The 19,549-nt window shown below is 37.1% G+C and overlaps 1 protein-coding gene across 8 annotated transcripts in view; it reads left to right on the top strand.

Moving 5' to 3' along the window:
* The window catches only part of NAV3 (neuron navigator 3), a 619,023-nt gene that overhangs the window by 342,499 nt on the left and 256,975 nt on the right, over positions 1-19,549 (top strand). For all 8 annotated transcript variants that reach the window (XM_013963653.2, XM_013963652.2, XM_005679745.3 and 5 more), the window contains exons 2-3: positions 2,368-2,485; positions 3,133-3,185. In XM_013963653.2, the coding sequence (XP_013819107.2) occupies positions 2,368-2,485; positions 3,133-3,185 (171 nt within the window). The remainder of the gene's footprint in view (positions 1-2,367; positions 2,486-3,132; positions 3,186-19,549) is intronic.

The raw sequence follows: 19,549 nt of genomic DNA on the forward strand, positions 1-19,549 counted from the left end.
TATAGGAATGCAAGGGATTTCTGTGTGTTGATTTTATATCCTGCAACTTTACTATATTCATTGATGAGCTCTAGTAATTTTCTGGTGGAGTCTTTAGGGTTTTCCATGTAGAGGATCATGTCATCTGCAAACAGTGAGAGTTGCAAATAGAACTACCTTATGACCCAGCAATCCCACTGCTGGGCATACACACCGAGGAAACCAGAATTGAAAGAGACACATGTACCCCAATGTTCATCGCAGCACTGTTTATAATAGCCAGGACATGGAAACAACCTAGATGTCCATCAGCAGATGAATGGATAAGAAAGCTGTGGTACATATACACATGGAGTATTACTCAGCCGTTAAAAAGAATTCATTTGAATCAGTTCTGATGAGATGGATGAAACTGGAGCCGATTATACAGAGTGAAGTAAGCCAGAAAGAAAAACACCAATACAGTATACTAACACATATATATGGAATTTAGGAAGATGGCAATGACGACCCTGTATGCAAGACAGGAAAAAAGACACAGATGTGTATAACGGACTTTTGGACTCAGAGGGAGAGGGAGAGGGTGGGATAATTTGGGAGAATGGCATTCTAACATGTATACTATCATGTAAGAATTGAATCGCCAGTCTATGTCTGATGCAGGATATAGCATGCTTGGGGCTAGTGCATGGGGATGACCCAGAGACATGTTATGGGAAGGGAAGTGGGAGGGGGGTTCATGTTTGGGAACGCATGTAAGAATTAAAGATTTTAAAATTTAAAAAATAAAAAACTGAAAAAAAAAATGTTTCAAAAAAAAATTAAAAAAAAATAAATTGAAAAAAAAAGAAGCAATGGAAACATTTTTAAACAAAATAAGTATCTTTTGTTAGGGGGGATTGATACTATGTATAATATAACATCACAAATAGTGACAAATTTTGGTAAAATGGTTTTAGAAGTATTGTTAAAATATTGTTACATGAAAAGCTGAAAATGCAGAGTGATAGGTAAACCTGAGCTAGATTTGGTTACCCATTCTGTCATGAGTATGTGTATATGGTGAGTAATATAATGTCATGTGGTGAAGTGTGTGGGTGTAGAAAAAGTTCTAGAACTATTCATATCAAGTTATTCAAACGTGAGTGGGGTTGCAAGTATGGGAAACTTTTATATGTCCGGTTTTTACACTTCTGTTTTACTTTATTTTTATAAAAACGTGTATTAATTTTGTTAGACAAATTTTTTTCTTTTTTTGCAGTTGCCTGGGTCTCAGTGCTCATGACCACAAGGCACAACTTACATTTCCAGGCTGATCTGTCCTAATTTCAGGCATCCTGCCTTAATTACATGATTTTCAACTCTGCGCTTGATTCCTTTGTCCCTCTTCCTCTCTGTACGCTGTACCCTCTGGGGGAAAGCCCTTCCCTTCCCTGCCTCTCTTCAGGCTCGACTGTGTTTCCAGTTACTTCCAGTGCTTCTCCTAGAACACATTTTTACATTTCTCAGTTATTTGTCCTCCTCTCTTCCTATTTCAGGTTTTCATTCTTCTATCACATCATGTTACAGTCTGCCTTGTAAGTGTACTACTATGTCCCTGTCAGCCTCTCATGAAACTGAAGTTTTCTCCCTATAATTAGATTAGATTACATCAGTAAGTGCCTATAACATTTGAAAGATTAGTAACAGTTTATTATTTTTGTGAAGTTTTTGAACAGTTTCAATTTTTTCCTCTATCATAATCTGTTTTTGGAGAGACACCTCTTCTTTATATGGATAGCCAAGCTTAGAGTTCATAAACTATACCTCAGTTCTCTATTAATTACAATTTCTACATAATAGCTGCATTTAAACTTCCTCTGTTCTCTTATAAAAACACATTACAAGAAGCTGAAATGGGATTTGACAATTCAAATAAAATAGCTTAGGCATCTGCAATTATTTCATAAAATGATGCCAAAATATTATCACATGTAGTATCTCACATGACAGTTTAATAAAGCCTGCTCAGAGAAACACACATTTTTATAGTGAGATTCCTATATAAGTCAATCCAGGTGGCTTCCTTTTACAAGGACAGACAGGATTCTTTTCAGTATGATGGAACGAGAGGCAAGAGAGTAAAAACTGAAACTTAATGCGAACAGGAGCTTCCTCAGTAGTCATCCAGGAAGGGAGTTTTGCTCTGTCACAAGTGACTGGTCCCTGGTTTTGAAAAAGAGTGAACTTAAAAGTTATTTTACAGCTATTTCCTTTTGAGCTATGACTTCTTAAGCTGGAATGTGATCCAGAATAACATCCCTCTGTATCCAGCATTTGTCTTGAGCATTTTTATTGCCTCTCTTTTCCCTCATCTCATCTCACTTCTTCCCTCCCTCTGTTCAACAGATTTACACAGACTGGGCCAACCACTACCTAGCAAAATCGGGCCACAAACGGCTGATCAAGGATTTGCAGCAAGACATTGCAGATGGAGTCCTGCTAGCAGAAATCATCCAGATCATTGGTGAGACCTCCCCTCTGGAAAAACAAAACAAAACTTGAAAGTCTCTGTCCCCACCTACTTTGGGTAAAATACAATTTAAGTCGAATGCTTAGAAACTTGGTCCATGTGTCTGTGAGATTAATGTAGCTCTCCCTGTGATTTAATTAAAATGTTTATGCGAGAATGTTTGAAAAAGGCAGTTTGGCCGTACTTGTAAATGGCTAGAGCTGTATCTTTACGTACACTGAATTGTCAGAAATGAACGCTTCATTAAACCATATGTCTCCCATGTGTGCTTTTCGTTAGCTGGAGCAACTCATACACTCTGAGATTCCTTGAAACTGTATCCTGATCCAGCAGGGACAATTGTGAAAGGTTTCATGTCAGCAGTCATTTGGCACAAGCTGAGGAATTAGCGGCAACTTCCTTCTCAGTCACTTTTTTTGTTTTCTTTATTTGCCTGATTTCTGCATGTGGACTTGGCGGCTGCTACAAGTGTGTCCTGTACGCAGCTTAGGAGACAAAGTGAATGTAGCAGCAGCGTTTGCTTGTTTTGTTTTGTTTTTTCCCTTTTTTTTTTTTTCTTAGTCTCTTGTGTGTGTGTTTCACTTCATGGCTCAAGCATGTCGTTCTTTTTTTCTCTCCTTTATTTTATTTCTTGGCTTTAGCAAATGAAAAAGTTGAAGATATCAATGGATGTCCTAGGAGTCAATCTCAGATGGTAAGAATCATGTTTATTCTAAATATAATGCCTGTCTTCACTTCCAGAGTTAACTGCATTTATAAATGGACTAGAAATTTCTTTTACATATGTTCCTGCTTATTCAAGAGACCATTTGATTGTGTTCTATCACGTATGTGTATTTCTTTGGGTGCAATTTAGGAAAAAGTGATAGCATCAATATGTTTGAATATGTATGACTTTTGAAAAAACCGTCTCCAGGTGTTTTATCAGATCCTTGACATATTTTTGTGTTCTGTTGTCTGAATAATTTCACTAGTGGCAGGAAATCCCATTTCCAGTTTTAAGGGGAGCTTTTTTGTCTGAGCAATTGATTTGAAGAACAAAAGTTGTCATGTACATTTTTAAAATATATAAATAGTATTTTCTTTACTCATAACAAAGCCCAGTATAAACATATGAACTCCTCAGCACTTTTGGAAATGACTCTATAAAGGCAGACTGCTGGTTTTGCTGAGCACAGACTAGCTAGGGGATATGATTCATAGCCTTTTCCAGAAAGTAGCTGATCTAGAGGTCTGTATCTCCCCCAGCCCTCTCTTATCTTTACTAGTTGGTAAAGGGTAGAGTTTTGTAATAAAACAATAGATTGATAAATTTCTGAGATTAGAAGCCCACCCCTTTACTAATTAAATAACCACAACTTAATTTTATAGGACAACCTGAAGCCAAAATGCCTTAGCTGAAGTTACATCAGCAGATATAATTAGGAGTGACAACCAAAATTCAGAAGATGAGGTTTTTCCAAAACCCTTTTTAGCATAGAATAGACATTGAAAATAAAAATGATGAGTACTTAAGTGACAGGAATACGAAGAATGAAAAGAAATGATAAAATTTTTGACCTGCTGACCTGATATCAGTAATGTCGGAAAACTGAAATCCAAAATAATAAAAAAAAAATTTAGTTTTAAAGAGTGATTAATTAGCATGTCTGGTGTGTGTGTGTCTGTGTGTGTGTGTGTGTGTGTTTAAGCACTCTAAGGACCTATTACAGTGTCTTGAACTCTCTGTCGCTGTTGTGAAAAAAAATCACTATAAAGAAAGATTCTCTGTAAAACACTTTAGTGTTAGGGAAAGGTCCTGATCTAATTACTCTGGGCACAAAGATGACTCTATAAAAATTAATTATGGTTGTTTCCTGAAGTTTTCCTGGAAGCAATTATAATACCTTTGGGCCCTGCTGCAGCAAAAGCTCCTTGATGTTGGCAAAGACATGTAACTTCTCTGACCCTCTGCTTTCTCATCTATAAAATGAACCCTAATAATGATATGATAATAACGTATAACTATGGACAATCTTTAGTACCTAAACTGATTTGGAAATGCAGAATAGTACTGCTACAAACTTTATAAAGGGCACATTCATTAATTAATACCTGTTAAAAACTTTAACGTTTCTTATGAAAGCACTGTAGTCCCTGAATATCACATTATGTTTCTCAAACCCAACACTATTGGTTTTACTTTCCATATTTCAATCATCAAGAGACGCTGGATACTAAAATTCTTATCTTCACTGCTGTCATTCCAACTTGATTCTGATAACAGTTCAATGAATAGCCAAGCTATTGTTTCATGATAGATAATAAACAAACCTCCAAAGCTCATAACTATAGACAGAGATGCAGTCCTTGGATATTCATCTGAAACATCTGTGCCTAAGATTCTATAAATATGAAAATATCTCATAAGATTCTCTTAATTTTATTACTTCCTGCTCCTTTAGCCCTCAAATGTCATATAACATCTAGTATACAATGTTATGTTGATATTTCTGCTTCTGATGGAAAAAAAAAACAGACAAATAAAAACCTGAGAAATGCATATGTTATAAAATAGGTGTTTTTTTCCAGCCAGAAGTTTTAGTCAGAATTACACTGAATTATGAGTAACAATGACTTGTAACCTCATTTCTGTGTGTGTGTGTGTGTGTGTGTGTGTGTGTGTGTGGTTGAATTTTTAACCTGAAGTTGGAATGGCTTCCCTGTGGTGATTCACAAGAATGCATGGGACACAAATGTAACTTTTTGGTTGAATCATTTTTGCCTCTGTTCTTAAAAATTGGCACTGGTAACATGTTATTAACGAATAAAAATCCTAGATTTTAGTCGAGATAAGAAAGTAGAGGAAATAGAATTATGACAGCGTGACTAGGTTTATAAAGTTCATATATCTATCCCAAACAGGATGTGGCCTGCTTCTTTTTTTGTGTAACAGCCAAGCAATGCTGCATTAGTAACAGTGAGCACTGTCCTTACTCATAGAACAACTTGTCCAATTCTTTATATATATATAAAGGATTGTTCATGGCCTTTGGGTTGGCATTGATGTTTGATAACAAAAGGCATAGTAAAACTAGGTCTGCTACTATTTCTAGTTACAAAGTGTTTTTTTTTTCTTTTTTAATTTTAAACTTGATAAACTTTTTTTTTTTTAAGCAGTTAGTCGTTCACTCATGTCTGACTCCTTGCAACCCCGTGGATTATACCATACATGGAATTCTCTAGGCCAGAGTACTGGAGTGGGTAGGCCTTCCCTTCTCCAGGGGATCTTCCCAACCCAGGGATCTAATCCAGGTCTCCTAGATTGCAGGCAGATTCTTTACCAGATGAGCCACAAGGGAAACCTTTACTGAATTATTTTAAGCCTTTAAGAATAGACGTTCTCTTGTAGTATGAATCTACAGGAAATCGATGAACAGCCAGATGTTCATATTTGGGTAAGATTAACTGAGCTCATAAGGTCCAGGTATAGGGCCACTTGAGAATCAGAAACAAATATTCAGATGAGTAATAACGACAGTGTTACATAGGGAAGAACAAAAGGAATGTGGAGGGAGTGAGCTTGGTGTGTTCCAGAAACAGAAGACCATGTGGTTTGAGCACAGTGAGAGGTGTTCAGAGGGGAAGATGGAAGCCTAATTATGTGGAAGTAAAGGAAGGTCCACTGTGTTACTCTGTTGATTGAGGAGCCTTTGGAAGACTTTTAAAGCTGGACCGTGTTATGATCTGAGGTAAATATTTAAAAAGATCACCCCAGGTGCTTTCTGAGAATCGTACAATCCTTAAGTGTTGACTTTCAGTTGGGTGTGGGAGATGAAAAATGTAGGGACTGTGCTGCCGCTAAGTCTCTTCTGTCGTGTCTGACTCTGTGCGACCCCATAGACGGCAGCCCACCAGGCTCCCCTGTCCCTGGGATTCTCCAGGCAAGAACACTGGAGTGGGTTGCCATTGCCTTCTCCAATGCATGAAAGTGAAAAGTGAAAGGGAAGTTGCTCAGTCCTGTCCGACTCTTAGCGACCCCATGGACTGCAGCCTACCAGGCTCCCCCATCCATGGGATTTTCCAGGCAAGAGTGCTGGAGTGGGGTGCCATTTTTTGGCCTGAATGAGTAAATAGTTACCATTAAATAAGATGGCTATTATGGAGGGAGAAAATAGGTTAAAAGGTGAACGGGGGGAGATGACAAATTCAGATTTTCACTAAAATAATTTGATGCATCCTTTGGAACGTGAAGTGGAGGTGATTGGAGGCAATTAGGCATGTCTTTCCAAAAGGTCAGAAGTAAGGTATGGGTGAGAATGTACCTAGTTGTAGGCACTGATTGAGGTGGACAAGGGTGAGATCTCTAGGAGATCTGTGTGAAGTCAGATAGGAAGAAAGCTGAGGTTCTCACCTAGGGGTATGCCAGCATGTATGTGACGAGGAGAGGTGTAGGAGTCAGAAAAGGGTGAAAAGAGTGGGCAGAAAGTGAGCCCATCATTGAGAGGGTCACTAAACAGATGTGGATTGTTAATCCTTGGGGTAGCTATGGTAGCTGAAGCTATAGTGCATACTTGGCTTAGCCTAGTGGGACAGGGAAGAGCAAATGAGGGAAATATGATGGATACCGTCCAGGGCTACATAAAAAATAGGTAGGTATACCAAAGGTGAAAAATTAGTTCTAGTAATTGGACAGGTACTAATGACCTTCAAGTAAACATCTTCTGTAAGAGTGATCATGTGTTCAAGAGTGGCTGAGAGGGGCAGATAGCCACTGAATGTTTAATATGTTTCTAGGATTTTCCTGTTGAAGGGAAAACATGGTTTGAGAGGAAGGCAGGGTGAGGGGAGTGTTTGCAAGGGGGAAGTAGAGAAGGAGGAAGCAGTAAGGAGAGGGGAGGGAGATTCTGGGGAAATGCCAGATCCTCAAGGAAGTGGCAGAGAAGGAAATTTGAAGTCTGAGTGGAAGATTTAATGTTGGAAAACAATGGGAATACATTTTCCTTTATGTCATGTCATAAGGGAATATGATCGCATGAAGAGGTATATGTTAGTGGATTACATAGAAATTAAATTCAAATAAATATAATAATTTCAGATTATTAGATAATATTAATGTGCTCTTTTCCATGTCATTCTGTTACCTTATAATATAAAGAACAACTGATTATAGTATTTTATAACATACAATTCAACAATAATTCTTTCAAATATCATTGATTAAAGAGCAGATATTTAAGACAATAGGAACTTGTCTTTACAGCAGTTTATTAGCATGATTATTGAGAGTTTCCAATTCATACTTATTGTTTCAACGGTTATCTGTTGCTATCTTTCTTTAATAAGCTTAAGACTAAATTCATCCTTGGGGGGCAGGAAACAGAGCTAAGTTTGTAGGAGCTTATTCAATACTATATTTAACCTCATCCAAAGATGAAGTTACTAATATGGATGGCACCTGTTAAGTAATTTCTAGGTGGGTGGTATCAGGATTCAAAATATATGCTGCATGCCACAACTTTGGTGAGATTACACGAGGAAATAAATTAGTCAACTATAAATACCAGGAATGTCCAGAATGCCCAGCAGATTAAAAATAGCAGAAAAAAATGCCCAACATGTATTTGAAATGCAGAGGCACAAGTGCAAGGTTCTTAGACAAAAATGAAAGACACATAGGGGAAAAGTTGTTTGGAAAACAACATTTTCTTTATTTTAAAATAGCCCATTAGAGCACTTGGCCAGTTAGCTCCGTTGGTTAGAGTAGAACACTAATAAGATAGACCATGGTATTTAACAATCTTCGTAAATGCATGGAGGGATTAGGAAATTTGATTATGTGCAATAGTTGCAAACCACAAATCAGATTATGGGGCAGAACTGAGAATCTGGCAAATGCAGCTCCCAGCTTGTCCTTCCTGTTTGCTGGCTCATCCCTTCACCTCACTCTAGTAGCTCAACTGTTTTCTCAGCCACAAGCTTCTACCTTCTTTCCTATCGTGTCATATTGCTTAAAACTTGCTGATAGGAGGAGTTTTGGAACGCTTGTGCGTCTTACCCTTTTCTGGTCCTAGATGAAATAATATGTTTTAGTCTTCCCTTAATTCTCTGAATCCATGTCCTACAGAGTTGTGGCTGCCACAATAATTCCTATATTTCACAGGCATCTTTGTTCCATTTCTATAGTTTACAGGAATCCAGACAGGGAAGCTATTCTTGATAGAAAAATTATTCTGTTGTTTTATCTGTATGTTGCCCTTTCAAGTTTTAATTCTTCCAGCCACTGCTTGTTATTGCTGCCCTTTTAAAGGATCTATTTAGGTAAGATAAGATGAGGTTTCTAACCAAATAGGGGAAAGATAAAATATTGGAATGCTCTAAAGATTTAATAAAATCTTATAAATGGCACACTGCAGGATTCTAGCACTATGACTCAGAGGAGTGGAATATTGCTAAGTTAGTCCATTCACATGATCCCCTGCCATTTTGAAACTGTTCATCTTCTGGAATGTCTAGAAAAAGATAGCTTAATGAAGACAAATGTTTTCCTACAAATAGAGCTCTGATCTCTAAAGAACCACTAACTAAAAATCTTCTTTGTAGTTTGCTTAACGGTTTCATTATTTTTATTTAGGCTCACACTTCAGGAGAATAAGCATAAACTACAAGTGTTAGGAAATTTATATTAAATTACTGATACAATTTATTTATATTATTAATATAAATCACCCTGATGATTTTTAAAGCTGTTTATCTCTAGAAGTTGTTCAGTATACTCATATGTAAAGTTTAAATGAAAAAATTGAAGTAAAATGGGGACTTGAGAGTAAGTGTGTCATGTTTAAAGGACAGTGATCACTGGAGTTCTAATTCTGATTAGATGATTCAGGAGAAACTCCAAAAATCAGACTGATAAACTCTGAAATCCGTTGGAATGCTGAAGTGCTATACTGATTTAACAAAATAGCAAAGACCATGATTTCTGTTCAGTGTTTCTGCTTAGAGATGTACTTGGGTTTTCAATCTTTATAACTTTTTAAAACAGCATCCATACTAAGGTAAAAAAGATATTTTCTAAGATGTATTAAGTCTAATTTACAATGAAAAACAATACTTTTATGAATATTATCTAGTCTGCCATTCAGAAATTAAGTAAATGCTGAAAATATAAGAATTCTTTTCTACATTAACTTTATAATATAGAGTAAATAGTGTAAATGTTTTTCTTGTAAGTGTCAATATTATAATTGGTTTGTGTCATTAGTAGGACAAATAGAAATTAAAGTTAGGTAGCTAATTTTGAATTTGATACCAGATATCCACATACAATTTATTTCTTTCTTTTTGAAGATAGGATGTAACTTATTTCTGTTTTTACAGGTCGTTATTAAGCTTTATATCTGTATGGAGAAAAGAATTGCAAATGCACTTTGTATTTCTGCTGTATATTTGAATATCAACTACTTTCTTAAAAATTTAGAATATTCTTATCCCTAATAGTTTGACTTAAAATACTGTAAGGTGTTTCCCACTGATAAGCCACTATCCCAGTTAACATGAAATACAATCATACCTAATATTAGAAAACATATTTTGTAGCAATCCTTTCATAACTTTAGCTTTTATTACCTTAAATTGCCTAATTTTTAAAAAGAACCTACTGCTCCATCTTTTTCAATTCCCTTCTTAAAATTAATAGAAAATTACCACTTTCAATACTCAGTAATGAAAAAAAAATACGAAAAAAGAAAATTTTAAAATCTTGGCTTGGAAAACAATATACTAAGATATGAGATCATTTTAGCTATGACCTGTGGTATTCATAGCTTAAAAGCCTATAAGTAAAAGTACTTCCATTGGACAGAAAAAACAAAATGAAATGGGAGAAACTTTTTCATTTGACCTCAGTATGTTCAGTTGAGAAGTATATATTTGATAAGATAAATTACTTGAAAATGTAATTTTCAGCAGATGTACCAAATCTCCTTTGTTAAATGATTTAATATGAGTTAAATTAAACTGACCTGTGTGGATAACCATAGATAAAAATTCATGACATATCAGGTTACACTTTAAAACATTGTATTGCCCTTTAATTTGTATGAATCATGTTTCAGACATAAAAAAAATATTATGAAATTGCATCACCTGCATGCATCCTAAGTCACTTTAGTCGTGTCCTACTTTTTATGGCCCTACGGACTGTAGCCCACAAGGCTCCTCTGTGCAAGGGATTCTCCAGGCAAGAATACCGGAGTGGGTTCCCATGTCTTCCTCCGGGGGATCTTCCTGACCCAGGGATCAAACCTGCGTCCCTTATATGTCCTGCACTATAGGTGGTTCTTTACCACTAGCGCCACCTGGGAAGCCCATTACGAAACTGCACCATAGAAGCATCAGGCTTTAGAGATGGACCTGAGAGTGCGGCAGTATCAGCATAACTTATTGATTCACGTGTAGATTCAATGCCAGCCATCTTTATCCACTGCTGTCCTAGCTGCTTTGCTTGCATTTCCGTTGCACCATCATAGCAAACCTACGAAAGAATTTGTATCCCTGAGCCTGCCTGTGTCCCTTTTCAGTAAGTGGAAAATGTTTTATTTTGTTCTCTGTAACAAATGGAAAAGCAAGAAATTACTAAAAACCTAGAGAATATATTTTCAGGTTAATAGGTACTGATGCAGTATTTTATAATTTTATATTTATAACACTTTATATTGGCAATTATAGACTATAATGAAGATTTAATATCATCTTTAATGGGCAACTAATATTAAATGATCTTCATCATTATCTAACACCAAGTCAATTAAAGCAGAATATAGAATTTTGAACAGAAAACAATTTTTATCTGATAAAGTCCTAATAAATTTTCCATACGAGTACCCTTATGTATCTAATTGGTCATATACACACATTCTGTAATATGTGTGTTTATGGGCATTTCTAGTATCAAAATATATACATACACATGTATACACACAGACATGGATACACATATGCCTAGTATAGAGCTAAGCTCTTCATAAACATCTGTATTCCTCACATAATATGTTGTGTGGGAGCTGCTTTCATTCTCATTTCACAGATAGGTTAGCCGAGGCGTCAGGAGAGTAAAAACTTTATCAATCTGTTTTGTTGATTTCTTACAGGGTGTAAATGTCATAGCTAGGATTCAAACTCGGATTTGAGTGCAAAACTTTAAACTATTATTCTGTAGTACTTAATCATGTGTCTCGCCCCAGACCAAATTAACACAAAAACAAACTGAAGAGCCAAACAGAAGTACCATTTCCTGCCTCTCCCTATCCCACAGCACAAACTAACCTGAAATAGAAAAGCAAAGCATGGGGTAGAGTGCACAGCGGCAGGAGGTACCTAGCTAAACTGCATCTTTCAGCTCCACTCCCCACAGATTAACAAATCAGTCCTCAGAGAAGAAGGCCCAGAGATCTGCATGCTCACAGACCCCAACCCACCCTTACGTGCTAGACTCACCCTTGCCCCGCTGCTCTGCTAGGTAGATAATTGTGTTAGTTTCTTGTGCTTGCTGTAACAAATGATCACAAACGTGGCTTCAAACAGTAGACCTTTAATCTCTCACTTGTCTGGATGCAAGAAATCTGAAATCAGTACTTAGTCAGTTCAGTGACTCAGCCATGTCTGACTCTTTGCGACCCCATGGACTGTAGCACACTAGGCTTCTCTGTTCATCACCAACCCCCAGAGCTTACTCGAACTCATGTCCATCGAGTTGGTGATACCATCCAACCATCTCATCCTCTGTTGTTCCTTCCCCTCCCACCTTCAATCTTTCCCTGCATCAGGGTCTATTCCAGTGAGTCAGATCTTTGCATCAGGTGGCCAAAGTATTGGAGTTTCAGCTTCAGCATCGGTCCTTCCAATGAATATTCAGGACTGATTTCCTTTAGGACTGACTGGTTTGATCTCCTTTCAGTCCAAGGGACTCGCAAGAGTCTTTTCCAACACCGCAGTTCAAAAGCATCAATTCTTCAGTGCTCAGCTTTCTTTATAGTCCAACTCTCACATCCATACATGACTACGGGAGAAACCAGAGCTTTGACTAGATGGATCTTTGTTGGTAAAGTAATGTCTCTGCTTTTTCATATGCTGTCTAATTTGGTCATAGCTTTTTTTCTAAGGAGCAAGCGTCTTTTAATTTCATGGCTACAGTCACTATCTGCAGTGATTTTGGAACTCCCCAAAATAAAGTCTGTCACTGTTTCCATTGTTTCTCCATCTGTTTGCCATGAAGTGATGGAACCGGATGCCATGATCTTAGTTTTCTGAATGTTGAGCTGTAAGCCAACTTTTTCACTCTCCTCTTTCATCAAGAGGCTCTTTAGTTCTTCTTCGCTTTCTGCCATAAGGGTGGTGTTATCTGCATATCTGAAGTTATTGATATTTCTCCTAGAAATCTTGATTCCAGTTTGTGCTTCATCTAGCCCAGCATTTCACATGATGTACTCTGCATATAAATTAAATAAGTAGGGTTACAATATACAGCCTTGACATACTCCTTTCCTGATTTGGAACCAATCTGATGTTCCATGTCCAGCTCTAACTGTTGCTTCTTGACCTGCTTACAGATTTCCCAGGAGGCAGGTCAGGTGGTTTTGTATTCCCCTCTCTTTAAGAATATTCCACAGTTTGTTATGTTTCACATAACATCAGTATTCCACGGCCAAAATCAAGCCTTCAGCAGTCCTGTGCTCCCTCCAGGGGCTGTGAAAGTGTAAGTGAAGTTGCTCAGTCATGTCCGACTCTTTGCGACCCCATGGACTGTAGCCCACCAGGCTCCTCTGTTCATGGGATTTTCCAGGCAAGAATACTGGAGTGGGTTGCCATTTCCTTCTCCAGGGGATCTTCCCAACCCAGGGATTGAACCCAGGTCTCCCGCATTGCAGGCAGATGCTTTAACCTCTGAGCCACCAGGGAGTGTAGGGGGAATCTATTCCTTGTTTGTTCCAGCTGCTGGTAAGTGCCAGCATTCCTTGGCTTGTGGCCACGTCAATCATTCTATATGTTCATCTACCAGAATATAAAAATGCATCAGACAGTTGTGAAATAATTTGGAATCATTTAAACCTTATAAACTTAGACTCTGTATGGAACACACAGATTTTACATGCTCTTTATATCCTTGTTTGTTAGTCACTCATTCGTGTCTGATTCTTTGAGACCCTGTGGATCATAGCCCACCAGGCTCCTCTGTCCATGGGATTCTCCAGGCAAGAATACTGGAGTGGGAGTGGGTTGTCATTTCCTTCTCCAGGGGATCTTCCCAACCCAGGAATCAACCTAGGTCTCCTGCATTGCAGGCATATTCTTTACAATCTGAGCCACCAGGAAAGCCCATACTCTCTCACGGAACAATTTCATCCTTACATTCAACCACATTGTTCTGCAGCACCTATCTTGTGCCAGACCTGTGTCCTACCTAGCTGTCTGTTAATCATGTAGAGAGCCTGAGTCAAAAGCTTGAACTGACTTAACTCAGAATGCCTCAGTTACAGTGGTAGGAAGCATAGTGTGGCAATAATATTTCATTGAAGACTGATGGGGATGAGTTTGAATTCTGGTTCTGCTGTGTACTCAGTTGTGTAAACTTATAAAAAGTATGTCATTTCTAAGCCTTTATTGAATAATCAGAGTATCAAATTTTTCAGCATCTATGGTAAAAATGATAAGGATTTTGCATTTGGAGTAAATAATATACATGCTTAATGTGTATGAATTCCCTTCCTGTGCTGTGATTTTAAGTGATAGAGAAAGAAGTGGCTTTTAAACCATGTCCCCTGCTTCTGTGTTTGACATGTAGTATGAGGTTCCTCACAGTACAGCCTATTGTGAAGTTAATATTTTACAAATGACATATTAAAATTAAACCCACTAAAATCAAGATTGCTGGGAGAAATATCAATAACCTCAGATGTGCAGATGACACCACCCTTAAGGCAGAAAGTGAAGAGGAACAAAAAAGCCTGTTGAAAGTGAAAGTGGAGAGTGAAAAAGTTGGCTTAAAGCTCAACATTCAGAAAACGAAGATCATGGCAGCCGGTCCCATCACTTCATGGGAAATAGATGGGGAAACAGTGGAAACAGTGGCAGACTTTATTTTTCTGGGCTCCAAGATCACTGCAGATGGTGACTGCAGCCATGAACTTAAAGGACGCTTACTCCTTGGAAGAAAAGTTATGACCAACCTAGACAGCATATTCAAAAGCAGAGACATTACTTTGCTGACTAAGGTCCGTCTAGTCAAGCCTATGGTTTTTCCAGTGGTCATGTATGGATGTGAGAGTTGGACTGTGAAGAAGGCTGAGCGCCAAAGAATTGATGCTTTTGAACTGTGGTGTTGGAGAAGACTCTTGAGAGTCCCTTGGACTGCAAGGAGATCCAACCAGTCCATTCTGAAGATTAACCCTGGGATTTCTTTGGAAGGAATGATGCTGAAGCTGAAACTCCAGTACTCTGGCCACCTCATGCAAAGAGTTGACTCATTGGAAAAGACTCTGATGCTGGGAGGGATTGGGGGCAGGAGGAGAAGGGGATGACAGAGGATGAGATGGCTGGATCGCATCACGGACTCGATGGACGTGAGTCTGAGTGAACTCCGGGAGTTGGTGATGAACAGGGAGGCCTGATGTGCTGCAATTCATGGGGTCACAGAGAGTCGGACATGACTGAGTGACTGAACTGAACTGAACTGAACTGAAAATACTTTTAAAAATTAAAGCACATGGCAGATAGTGTGGGTACAAATTGATTTGTGAAACGTTTATTAATTTCTATCTATAAACCTATGTATATACTGTGTGATCATAAAAAAAAAAGATATCTTCCATGCAACATTGACAATTTATTTCTTTTGCTTCAAATACATTATTACCGTCCTCAGCCTTAAGATCAAGGCCAGCCACTAGCAAGAAATGGACGATGTTACACGTCCAGTGCCTGCTTATCTCTATGGACTCATCTTCTGCCATTGGATTTGGCAGATCTCAGGATTCTTGCCCTTGAAGTCCCTTCTTTCTGAAGGCTCCTCTGACACAGTTTCTTCAAACCTTTGAAGGCCACCAGAGAGGCCTATTTTCACACTGATGACAAAGAAGTTGTGGGAAAAGCTTTAAGTAGCGTTCAACTCTTAATATTCCTAGCTATTCTGAATTCCTTGCAAGTCCTTTAACTTAAGGTGTTTCTCAGCCCTCAACAGTTCACATATTGTCCCTTCCTTGGCTTCACTTCACCCCACATCCTGTTATTTGGTTAACCCTTCCTAACCTTTCAGGGACTAGGTCAGGCTTCCCTTGAAGCATGCATATATATATATATATATATATATATATATATATATATATATATATATATATGTAAGTGTGTTTGTGTGTGTGTGTCAAGTTAATGACACACACTCTGGTTTTGATATATTATCTCTGTGTAACCTTGAGCATCTCAATTTAATTAGCTGATCAACATTTACCCCTGGAAAAAATATTATGGTAACTTTAGAAGAAGAGATCTTTGTAACCATGATAGATAATGTTAGTTGCTAATAAATTTCCTAGTCTCTTTGCCTCTGGTCATGAATAGAGTGTTTAGCAGTCTGTGTTTCTCTATAACATTCATTGTGTTACATTGGAATCATCTCTCCTATGAGATTTTATATGTATTTAAGGTCTTGGACATGTCTCAGTGAATAAATAATCATACTGTGAATGAATGAAAACAAACATCTTAACAGTTTTAACCAATGCAAAAACATTATTGCATTTTACTTTAATTCTCTAAGTGTTTATATTTTAAAGAGTTATAATAAAATCTTTGGCTAAAATCTATATAATCATTTGAATTTTGCAATATGATAGGAGTTTGCTCAAACCGAACCATCTTATTTATTTTTTTGGTTGAAATAAAATTTAGTTAGTTTATACAATGATATGGCAACCCACTCCAGTACTCTAGCCTGGAGAATCCCATGGACAAAGGAGCCTGGTAGGCTGCAGTCCATGGGGTCGCTAAGAGTCGGGCACGACTGAGTGACTTCACTTTCACTTTTCACTTTCCTGCATTGGAGAAGGAAATGGCAACCCACTCCAGTGTTCTTGCCTGGAGAATCCCAGGGACGGCGGAGCCTAATGGGCTGCCGTGTATGGGGTTGCACAGAGTCGGACACGACTGAAGCGACGTAGCAGCAGCAGCAGCATACAGTGATATTAGCAATACTTGTTTATCATGAAAAATGGGAAGAATCATTAATTTAAAATAGCACGGGTCACAAAAGAATTTACATCCAGAGAGAATAAAAGTCACATTTGGTTTATATTCTTCTACACATTTTCTGTGTATGAGTCGCAGCAGCAGTACCTACAGACATGCTCCAACCAGGATGCATTGTGTCTGCAGAGAAAACTCAAATCTTTGAAGTATTATTATTCTGGTTTACAGTTATTTAGCTTTGTATATCGCAGTGGTTTTAGGATCCCAGTCGGTATTGGAGCCTTTTCAGTTCCAGGCCAGATTTACTCTGTAAGCATGACTGCAGAGAGGAAAGGCTGGCATGGTCTGTTTTCACATGTCCTTGTGAGCAATTGTATTGCTCTGGATGGCTCTGATGGGCATGCCTGCTCCTCCTTCTGAAGCTTGTCCAACCTCATCAAAATCAGACTTATCCTGTGTGTCCAAATGATGCTTCTTCCATCGTGAAAGCTGATAAATCCGTTCTCTTCCCTGCCACACACTGTTCTTTATAATTCTCTTTTGGAATATTATGCCTTATGTTATGCTGGTTTATGAATCTTTTTTCGTCTCTTCAGCTGTATTACAAACTCACAAAGCCCACAAAGGCAAAGATATTCTTTCCTTCTTTATGTTATCTCATTTTCTAATAACGAAATGTGAAGAAAGGAAAAAATTCAAAGTACGTTTCAGAACTATAGGTTTTTTGCATATTTCAATGTAAACAGGTAGAACAAGAAGGTCCACCTGGTCATTTAATATTTAGTGTCTTCAACTCTATAATTCTTTCAGTAAAACTTATTTTGAAATGAATTAATATAAAACTGGTTTTTTTTCTCAAAGCAAATGTGTATACCTTGGCTACAATCATTTTAAAGCAAAAAAAAAAAAAACCCTCTCATTGGGTATTATTGCCTTAATTTTGCATAAAATTACATTTTAAAAGAAATGTAAACAGTTGTCCATTTTATAAAGACAAAGTCTGGAATGTATTTTTTCTTTTTATTTTCTTTAAAAGACATTTTGACCTTCCTATGAAGCTCAGCTAGAGAAGACATTGGCAGAACTTCATATGTCCTCATACATAGCTTTTGATGAGAATTTAATAAGACAGAGAACAGTACCTTGCCAAGTATTAACTTTAAACCTTATTTACTTTAGAATTTCAAGATTTATGGAATACCAAAAAACCCATGGAGATGACTCACAAAGAACTGGAACTTACTAGTTTCCTACACTCTTTTAAAAAGTCTTAGTTATTTAACTTTGCTACATATTGCCATGACTAATACTGAAATCAACCCATGAATTAACATAAATTAATCTGTTTCTTTTTTCTTCCCACCCCAAATTGTTAATCACTTGCCGGTTATTGTGTTGAAATGGACTATTTACAAGCAGTGGCATTACTTTTTTAAATTACAAAGATGATTTCTGTATTTAATCAGAGAATTACTCAACTATGGGAATACAAGTATAGGTTTTCTCTTTTTACTTTTAAATTATGAAAATAAGATAACGTATTTACAGGAGACTTAGAAAATACAGAACAAAGTCATATAGTGCCATTATATAATACAATTATTTTTAAAGTAGATAAGTAAGATTTTTGTTGTAATTTCAATATCAAGCTCTCAAAAAATAAATAGAATGAATATACAGAAAAGTAGAAGGATATAGGAGACCTGAAAAGCACCATGAACCAGTTTAATATAATTAAGATTTATACAGTTTTCACACAACAGTAGGATGCAAGTTATATTCAAGTTCTCATAGACTGTAAACGAGGAGACACTGGAACACACCAGGGACATAAAACAAGGTGTAAAAATTTCACAGTCTAAAGGTATTGAAATCATACAGAGTCTGTTCTCTTATCGTTGTAGAATTATGTTAAAAATCAGTATCAAAAGATAATTGAAAATAACCCACATATTTTCAAGTGCAATGTGACATTTACCAAGAGAGATCTTTGACTTAGCCATTGAACGCCTCAGTACAGTTAGACGCCTGAAAAAACACAGAGGGTGGTTGCTGAGAGGAAAGCATTTAAAAGAAATTGCTGTCACAATGAGAAATTAATACCAAAGATCCTTTAAAAACCTCATGTATTTGAAAATTAAATGTCCACTTTTAAATGATGGGTGTATCTAAGAAGGCATAACAAGGAAAATAAGAAAATATTTGTAATGAAATCCAAATGAAAAGAGAATTTACCAGAATTTGTTGCATGCAGCTGAAGCTGGCTTATTGCAACTAAGTACAATGTGGAATCTTGAATAATGTATAAAAACAAAGAATGCACACTAGCATAAAATTTTGGTAAATTTGAACCAAATCTGTACTTTAGAAGATTTAGTACTTAGTTAATAACACTGTATCACACATTAATTTCTTGTTTTGTTTTCTTTTTAAACAATAGTAAATACAGTTTTAAAAAGAATTCTATGATGTAGAATGAAAATATACTTCATTTCTTTCATGTGTATCAACCCCCTTTCCATCTTGTTTGTCTTTTGGCATACTTACTGAGTCTCAGTTACCCACATCCTAGTATTCCAAGCATCTCCTATTTGGATGCTTTAGAGACTTACTTATGAAGCACAGAACCAGTCTGGTTTTATGTTAAGTAGGTGGGTTGCTAATCTGTAAGAATGCCATTCTTGATCAGGCCTCTATGAATTGTTTGTAAGTACCAAATCAGACAATGCAGGCTTTATATTCGTCCTGCAATTAGCCAAAATTATTCTAGTTGTAGTCCAGTTAAAGATCTCTAGTATGAAATGAATGTAAAATATTCATTCTTTCTTTATCTTTCTC

Source organism: Capra hircus, chromosome 5 (assembly GCF_001704415.2).
Source record: "Capra hircus breed San Clemente chromosome 5, ASM170441v1, whole genome shotgun sequence".
NCBI classification, from domain to species: domain Eukaryota; kingdom Metazoa; phylum Chordata; class Mammalia; order Artiodactyla; family Bovidae; genus Capra; species Capra hircus.